Below are 9,451 nucleotides of genomic sequence, written 5' to 3'. Positions count from 1 at the left end.
AACTAGCTCTGTAGACCAGGCTGGTCTCTAACTCACAGAGATCCGCCTGCCTCTGCCTCCCGAGTGCTGGGATTAAAGGCATGCGCCACCACCACCCGGCTGTTAATATAATTTTAAATTGGTAATAATGCCAAATATTCCAAACAAATGATGGGAGAAAAGTATGATAAGGAACTAACCATAATATGAGCTCACTTGAAAATTTTCTGTAATGAGTGTATGTATATTGCATCTACAGTTAGGAAAAAATAAGTTTTTAACAACTAGAATGCTGTTTCTGATTTGTTATTTTGAGAAATCTAAGCCATGTCTCCTATACAGTCTCACTTTAATGCAGTCTGGCGTCTGTACAATTGTTGCTGAGACCGCGTTCAGTGCGTTTCCCAGTGAGACCCCATAGCAGGCATGCAATTCTCCTGACTCCGCTTTGATTCCCGTGTCTCTTTTCTTTGCAGGTGGGGTGACTAGGATGACTGTTTCTCTTGTTGTCATAATGTTTGAACTGACTGGTGGCCTGGAATATATTGTGCCTCTGATGGCTGCAGCCATGACAAGCAAGTGGGTAGCAGATGCTCTTGGGCGAGAGGGCATTTATGATGCCCACATTCGTCTCAATGGATATCCCTTTCTCGAAGCCAAAGAAGAATTTGCTCATAAGACTCTGGCGATGGATGTGATGAAGCCCCGGAGAAACGACCCCTTGTTGACTGTCCTTACTCAGGACAGTATGACTGTGGAGGATGTGGAGACCATCATCAGCGAAACCACCTACAGCGGTTTCCCGGTGGTAGTCTCCCGGGAGTCACAGAGACTTGTAGGCTTTGTTCTTCGAAGAGATCTCATTATTTCAATTGGTAAGGATTTCAGAAAAGGAGTAAAGGAACTTTGTAAGTGTGCATGGAATCAGGGAGACAAAGGGAGGTGGGCTTGGTTAAGGGACAGAATAGAGTTAGCTCTTCGCCTTTCAGTTTTTCATTTCCTTCCCTTTGCATAGAAAATGCTCGGAAGAAACAGGATGGGGTTGTGAGCACTTCCATCATTTATTTCACTGAGCACTCACCTCCAATGCCGCCATACACTCCTCCTACCCTGAAGCTTCGGAACATCCTGGATCTCAGCCCCTTCACTGTGACAGACCTTACACCAATGGAGATCGTCGTGGATATCTTCCGCAAGCTGGGACTGCGCCAGTGCCTGGTGACACACAATGGGTGAGCCCCCTTGAAGAAAGGCAGTTTGGATGGTGGGAGGAACTGAATAGAGAGAGAAAAGGGAGGGCCAAAATTTAAAGAAACACTTTTAGGCCTTTATTGTAGCTCCAAGAAGAACGTAGATGTGATTAAAGGGCCTTGCTTGAGAGGTGCTGTCGGCAGAGGCTGCTTCTTAGTTCCCGGCTGCCCAGACCCGAAATAATCACATAGAAACTGTATTAATTAAACGTGGCTCAGCCTATTAGCTCGGGCTTCTTATTAACTAACTCTTGCATCTTACATTAACTCATTCCTATTATTTTGTATTTTACCATGAGGTTCATGGTTTACCGGTAAGGTTCTGGTCCATCTGTTTCCTTCAGCGGCTACATGACATCTCCTGACCCCGCCTACTTTTTCTCTCTCTAGTTCTTCCAACCTGGCTATATTCTGCCCTGCTATAGACTGAAGCAGCTTTTTTATTAACCAGTGGTAATAAAACATATTCATAGCATACAGAGGGGAATCCCATATCAAGGTGCAAACTACTAGTTGTCCATTATCAGTAACTCAGTTTCTCATCTACCAAGGAAGGAGCTGTGCTATGCACAGGCATTACTGAAACTGGAATGGTGCTTCTAAGATCCCCCACTGGAAGCCCGAAACTATGGCTAGTAGTGACCTATACATGTACTGTGTTTGTTACTATAACTTCACATACCCACGAGGAAGCTTAGTTTATAAGCCAGATGCAGTCAGAGAGTAAAAACAATAAGCATGAAGTAGAACAATTATAGTAATACCCTGTCATAAACGTTTTGTGACTGCGGAGTTCCCCCTGCTCTTAATTAAAGTCTCTTACTGTATTGTTCTAGACCTCGGTTGCCCTTGAGTTACCCAAGCCATGGTTACAGAAGGCTGCTGACCCAAGGGGCAGCACAGAGCCGCAACCCCAGCACTTGGGTAGTAGAAGCAGGAGAATCAGTTGTTGAAGGCCAGCCTTAGCTATGGAGTGAGTTTAGGTCACCCTGACCTACATGAGACTCTTGTCTCCAAAAGAAAGGAAGACTATTGTGCTTGACACCTATAATCCCCTTGTTGTTATTTGAGGACAAAGCACAAGTATCCAGTTTTCAGTGCAGTCTGCCTTACACAACGGCCCCTGTTTCCATCGATGGTAGGGTAGCTATAAATCACAAGTCTTTGAACCTCCAAGCCCAAGGCTCTTTCATTCCTGGAATATGTCTTGTCCAGTAAAGAAGCCCTGCTGTTTTTATTGGGAAAGAGTGTAGGCTAAGGAGAAGGTTGGAGGCTTTTCTTGTTTTTAACACTCTATGTTAACCTAGCAACTCTATAAGGACTCTTCCTGCTTCTAAATTTGGAAGTGGCTCTATAAATAACATCCAAGAGCTAAGTTAATACGTAGACTTTCTTTAATAGGGAGCTGTGTGTTCAGCATTTCCAGAAACCCTTACTCATGTAAGCAATTATTCCATGAGATTCTGGGGAGACATGAAGCTGAATAAAGCTTTCTGTGTCCTTGAGTAGTGAGTATGGTTCTAGGGAAGTCAGGAACACACAAGTCATCATAGGGCAAAAGCGAAATGAATAACGGCATGCCATCGCTGGGAGCAGGGCAGAGTCACAACCCGTTCATAGGACCAGGGCTGGGGGGGGGGGGTGGAGCATTGGAGCTGGACTGCAGTAAGTAGATAAGATGCATAGGTTTGGAGAGGAATGTTTGAATCAGGGGAGATGTGGGAATGTGTCATGTATTTAGGTGTGTATGCATTGCTCTGTTTGTTGGCAATATATATGCATCTTACTGTTAGCTCATCATTCTCCAAGTACAGCTAGTGCTGAAGGCAAAGTTGAGAAGGATTAGGGAGGACAACATCACTTTTAGTTAAGAACACTATTTTCACTGTACATTGATTTTGGTTTTGTTCTGTGTGTTTTTCTTTCAGGCGCTTACTTGGAATCATTACCAAAAAGGATGTGTTAAAGCATATAGCACAGATGGCAAACCAAGATCCTGATTCCATTCTCTTCAACTAGAATCCCGGGGTTGTTTTGGATATAAAACAAGGACATTGCGGACCATGGATATATTTTATTAACTGGGTACCCAAAACACATTTCCCGTATTTGGATGGTGACGTCATATTAGTGTGTTGTCTGTTTCCTACAAGTTAACCAGTTGCACTACATAATTTCTGGGAATTAATCTCTCTAGGAGAAAATACAGTTAGGCTTATGGGATACTGCATTAGGAAGGGTTCATGAAAGAGTAACAAAGATTGCTATGGTTTAATTATGTTTGTTCTTTAAACTATTTTTTTAATTTAAAATTAATTGTTAGCCAATATGCAATCACTGAAAACTATGCAAGAAAAATTCCAACAATTCTGACATATAGCCTGCAGGAAACTCATGCAAAAGTCATGTGTTGGGGGGGACTCTTAACTGTCATTGGTGGAAGATGAAGTGTGAACTAAGGGGCTTTGCCTTTCAAGCTACAGAAAGGAAAGCCAGAAGGAAATAGCAATGGCATTTCTTAGACTGTGAAGATTCAGTTCAATTCTTATTCCTGTTACAGTATTTAGCGTTTTTAGTTTGTTACGTTTACCTTTTCATTGAAGACAGTGCTGCTCTGGTCAATCTCCTCCCAGTGAAGTAGAGGGGTTGACCTTTAGAGCCTGCTCGTCCTGGTCTTTTGAAGTACACACAGTTAAGTTACAGAGCTTTCTCCTTGGCTGCTTAAAGGCTAATTTTCCAAATGGCAATGCCATCTAGTAGACAAGGACTTTGTTAGGAATTTGTTAGTAGCTGGGAATTATTCCTTCCGGTTTTCTTGAAATGAAGCTAAAGTTCTGAGCAAAGTTGGTGACTGGGAACTTCACATTTTTGTGAAGTTCTAAGCAAATCTCTTACCCAGATGCCACCTTCATGGATGATGGTGCTTTAGGCTTCTGGAATAAGTAGGAACAGTATATGGAAGTGAGTCTAGGCTGAACACTCCTAAAGCAGGGACGGTTCGGGGCTGCGGCAGCATCCCGATGCAGTCCTTTGAAAAGAGCACCAGTACTGAAATAACTGGACACCTGTGTTCACCCCAGTGTGGAGTATGCAGAACAGGTCGTTGTTCCTGGGAGCATAGCGTAGGCTCGAGATCCTTCATGGATTGGCGGAACTGGAACAAGATCGGCAACTGCAGCTACCTGAGCGTACCGTCCTTAGAGATCTGAGCAAGCTGCAGAGCCGTCCTAGAACCTAGCTGGATGGATGAGGCCTGATGACACCTAAGGTGCTTGTACCCAGTTAACAAGGTGCCTGTCTCAATTTCCTACCACAGCTGCGGCAGTTTAAGAAAAATCACATTGTAGAAGCACCTGGTGGAATTAAAGAGCCACTGCCAGCATTCCAACCACTCTTTCATTTCTTACTATTTTCTCCCTCCATTCTGTTCGCTTTCTCAGCACCGAATCCTCTTTAGGATGGAGCAGTGTGCTTAGCGAATCATTCCTAATAATGACAACAATTAACAAGTAGGGCTAGTTAAATCGTAAGCTAAGGCCCGGAAGTCTCTCAGCACTTACACTAGAGGGATCACTTTTTTGTTTCCCATGTGGCCCCGTTGCTGCTGCCACCATTTCAGTCTCAGCTGCCCATGGCAATGAGGCCACGCTGTTGGGGAAGAGTTCAGCCTTGTTCATCTTACAAGTCTGTCCCTAATGCCTCCTGCTGTCCCTCTAGCTCAGAATCAGCAGCACTTGGCACATTCCTGTGTGTAACCCACCCCTCCCAAGCAACTCAGTGTACCTCATTTTAAAAGTTGTTGATCCCCAAGTCAAGGACTTTTTTTTAAATCCCCAGTTCTTATCGTTCCCAGATCAGAAATGCCTGTATTATCCAGGGCTGAGTAGTCAAAGCATATTTTGATTTTTATCTGGACTGTACCAGAGTTTCTCCTTTTAAATATTTTGTCCTGGCATTTTAATGAAAAGGGTACATGGTATCATAATCATGGCTCTGTGACTTTATGTCTTATGCCTTCTGTGCCACCACATTCTTTGTTCTCAGAAGAGACTCTGCCTGACCACCTAGTGTATTGCGTGGAGATCAGAATTCTTGTCTGTGTATTTCAGGTTCAGTCAGTACCTATTTCATTAGTGATCTTTCCTCACTGAAGTTTGCAAAGCAGGAAACGTTATTGTGTCTGGTCTTTGATGGCAAGGAAAGGTTTGGTCATGTCTCATAGAGCAGCGGTGACATGGATTGCATCTTGTTTGCCTTCTAGGTTTTTTTTTGTTTGTTTGTTCCTTGTACACAGACGAGCCAGTGTTAAGGTGCTACTTCAGAGATTAAATCTAAGAAAATCAGATAACACTGTGCGAATGATACTGTCTAGATGCTAAGCACCAATAGGCCCTCCAGATAATTGATAATATTATCCCTTTAATACCTCACTCCTTAGAAATACCATTCATTAACCTCAGTTTCTCAGGAATCCTTGCAGCTTGTATGCTAGAGATCGCTGTAGGGGGTGGTGTCCATTGTCTGTCCAATCCTAGGGTTTAGCTCAATGGTTGGCTCGTTCTTACTGGAGTACTCTACAAGATTGCTAGCCTGGCACCTGGACACATAGTGGTTCTTCCTTGGAGGTAAAGGGAGTTCTTCCTGTCATTTTCATTCCATTTCACCAATTAAATAATCCTAAAAACAAAACAAAAATGAAAATGGAAAAAAAAAGCCAATATAGAAAAGTCTGATAGCGGCCTCAAATGACTACATACCTCGATGGTAAAATACTGGATAATTTAAGATTTTAAAAGGAATTGAGACAAGTTTATTTTGGTACTGGAAAAGAAAATAGCCTGCTATAAGGAAAGCGTTTACAGAAGAACACCAATAAATGCCTCAAGAGTGTGAATTTTCGAAGGAATAGATCTGAAGGAAATCTAGCCATGAAGGGAATTCATGGATCTGTAAAAGTCTAACTGCTAATTTTTTTATCTGCACACCTTCAATGGAAAGAATTTTAATGTAGTTTAGAGAGAGCATAGTGAGTTCAGTTAGAGATAACAAACGGGACTGGCAGTGTGAAATAATAGCTGTTAAAGATCACGTCTGCTTATGTTTGTGAGAAGCAGCCACATTGTTACACCCTCCCCTCTCTGGCCCCAGTGTCCTGGCGCAGCCCAGCTGCAGCATGGAGCTGCTGTGGTCCACAGAACAGAGCCCCTCTGGTGGGTTAGTTGGAGTTGATAGTACTTTGAATTGGCCAGCTGGCAGAGCAGACGGTTAATTTGCTGGTTTAGCTGTAAAACAGGCCAGTTGTTTTGGCACTAAAGTCTAACTCTGAACTCTTTACAGGAAGAGCAGGGGCCTTTCTGACAAGCTCAGTCACTAAATGTGTAGGCTCGACTTCACTGTTCTAAGATTTAATCTTTGCAACCACCTCTCGGATTGTCTGGGTTCCTTTAGGGGGTGTGGGAGCTATTGAAAATGATGGCAGACCTGTTTACCAAAATGTGTGTGGTGTCAGCTGGTATGAAGAAAGCCATCCCATGTCCCAGTGTCTGTGCATCTTGGCATGAGGTGGGCAGAAAAAGCTTAATTGTGTGCCTCAAAGGGAGAGAAAGGCAAATCATCCTCAAGTCCAAGATTCCCGAGCTAGAGCCTCAAAGCACCATTGGGCTCCAGGACAGTCGAGTTTTGTGGGAAGGGTCAACATAAGACATTTACTGAAGGAGGAACATACTATCTGAGGGTCTAGAGGACAAAGGTCCTACCATTTTTGTTTTAAGCCTCCCTACCATGTTCTTCTTCTCTATTAAAAATAAGCTGTTTTCTCCCGTTGGAGCTCAGAAGCTGTGTAAGGTTGGATATGAGTGGGCACAGCAGGGTTGAGCAATTGCTGGGTTTTGGTTTTCGGTTCCAGCCATTTGTTCTAAGGAGAGAGGTTCTTGGAAAAATGTGTATTAGCAACTTTAAGCTACTCCCTATACATATGCTGGCCACATTCTCATTCCTAAGCATCTGCATCTGGGCAAAGTTATGAAGAGAGGAAGGGAACAAAAGGAGTTTTTCCATGATGTTAATATGATTTTGCCAAATCCTCCAAGAGGGATGTGATGTGTTTTCTTTCTTTCTTCTTTCCCTTCTTCTCCCTTCCTTCTTTGTTTTTCCTTTTGCATGGGGCCTATCAGGTTGCCCAGCCTAACCTTACAGTCAAAAATTCCTACCTCTAAGTTGCTACCAAAGGGTCTTTGGCCTGTGTGTGCACACTTGTCAAGCGAAAGCCCTGACTAAAGTTTGGCCTTTCTGAGGAGAAACTATGATGGTACATAGAAGGCAGAAATACAGTCTGTCTCTGCCTCACTTCTTTTGCTCCCCCTACCATGCATATCCTAAGTTCAAATCTCTCCCCATTTTTATGAGCATGTTGTTTGAATATGGACTTTGGTGGGTAGGGAGAACTTCATCCCGAGAATAGAGAACGGAAACTCCTCCGGATGAGGCCATTGGCAGTTTGCTCACTCCACAGTAGGGGCCAAAGCCAGCAATTCTTACTGGGAGTGGCGAGGGCTTTAACTGTATTATGTATTAGTCCAAATGTGCTGGGATTTGGGGTAGTTTAGGATTTAGTGAGAAAAACGTCATTTAGTGAAGTGGGGAAGAAGGCAGGACCTGTGGTGGTTTTATTTCTTTCTTAATCAAAGTGGGAATGTTCAGACTTGCTGTCGAGGAGAGGGGATACCTCAGAATATATGATTCTTTTCCCTCCATTCACTTTTCTTTCTTCTCCATTGTCCTGCCTTTTTAGTACTCAGCTTTTTATATAAGTATTTACTTTGTTTTTTTTTACTATATATTTGGTCCTTTGGGACTGTGTGATGATTAAATTGTATTCCATTCAAGATAAAATTATATGTTTAATATTTTATTCTCGAAAATTGTCTTTTGAAGCTATGCTGCTATCCAGGTACAGGCCAGAAAGGAATTGGGCCTGACAGCATCTTGGTCATGTCACCAAAGGGTGACTACAATGTCATGATGATGACTCTTCTATATTTGACCAAGGCCAGCCTCCTGTTTATACCTCTTCCCATTCATTTCTGGCCATGGGAAATATACCAGCTATTGGGTGAGCCATTGAAGCCAGGAGGACCAGAAGGGCCAGGATCCAGCCCATGGGCACCGTGGAAATTTCTCTGTAGGAAGCTCATTTGTAGGGCTGGCTTCAGTCGCAGTAGCCAAAGAAAATCTGTCTGACTGGACATTTTAATTCCTAAGAGTTGGTCAAAGTTCCGCTGAAGCTAATGCATAGATATCTGTAGTAGCTTGGCATCCAGAAATGAGCTTCAACCAAAGCTAATAAAGCCCGGGTTTCCACAGGAAGCTCGGTGCTGAGCTGTTCAGATCAGTCATTTATGAGAGTGTTGCCAACCCTTCAGCCATGCTTTTGTAGCTTTAGCCTCACCTGCTTCTAGACACAGCCCGATCCAAAGCTGTGGCTTACTGCTCACTTTGTTCTGCTCCCTGGTCATGTATAGTGACAGAGTGTAAAAAGAAAAACATGGATTGGGGAGTTAGGTGACCTGGTTTGTATTCCCTATGCTTCTACTAACTAGCCTCAAGATCTTAACCGCTCTGTGCCTCAGTGTTCCCATCTGCGAAATGGGGATAGTGTAAATTGCCCTACCTACCTCACAGGGTTGTTGTGAGGATAAACTGAGACAATGAATGGAAAGCACTTTGATGAGTAAGTGCTATGCAAATTGTAAGAAATGGAAACAATCACGTTCAAGGCAACGGAATGGACATTAGCAGAAAGGTTCATGGGATTGTCCAGCCCTTTCTCTGTGTGGCTTAAACCTAGGTTGCCATTGCTTTATACATTTTCACTTAGCACAGATTTGTAATTATGCATGTAATAAAGCACAGCCTTATTGATTCGAGTATGTTTTTAAGGACCCCGAACTTTTTGAGTGTTAACTTTTTTATTGCAAAAGAAAACATGAGGACAGGGTGTGGGGTTTATGGAATGGTTTAAAAAACAACTGGGAGGCCGGAGGGTGGTGGCGCACGCCTTTAATCCCAGCACTCGGGAGGCAGAGGCAGGCGGATCTCTGTGAGTTCAAGGCCAGCCTGGTCTACAGAGTGAGTTCCAGGACAGGAACCAAAGCTACAGAGAACCCTGTCCCGAAAAAACAACTATGGGGCTGGAGAGATGGCTGTCTTTTAGAGCACTTGTT

At 43.4% G+C, this 9,451-nt stretch overlaps 1 protein-coding gene across 3 annotated transcripts in view; it reads left to right on the top strand.

Moving 5' to 3' along the window:
* Clcn5 (chloride voltage-gated channel 5) overlaps nt 1-9,154 on the top strand; it is a 170,675-nt gene extending 161,521 nt beyond the window's left edge. For 2 of the 3 annotated variants that reach the window (XM_026781937.1, XM_005352768.3), the window contains 3 exons: nt 456-854; nt 995-1,211; nt 3,158-3,248. In XM_026781937.1, coding sequence (XP_026637738.1) covers nt 456-854; nt 995-1,211; nt 3,158-3,248 — 707 coding nt within the window. Of the gene's footprint in view, nt 1-455; nt 855-994; nt 1,212-3,157 lie in introns of all 3 variants that reach the window. The other variant, XM_005352769.3, reaches the window with a different exon arrangement.
* The last annotated feature ends 297 nt before the right edge of the window (nt 9,155-9,451 follow it).

The sequence above is a fragment of the Microtus ochrogaster genome, chromosome 10 (assembly GCF_000317375.1).
Source record: "Microtus ochrogaster isolate Prairie Vole_2 chromosome 10, MicOch1.0, whole genome shotgun sequence".
NCBI classification, from domain to species: domain Eukaryota; kingdom Metazoa; phylum Chordata; class Mammalia; order Rodentia; family Cricetidae; genus Microtus; species Microtus ochrogaster.
The sequence above is the reverse complement of the archived record's forward strand: the minus strand, read 5'-3'. Positions and strand labels throughout refer to the sequence as shown.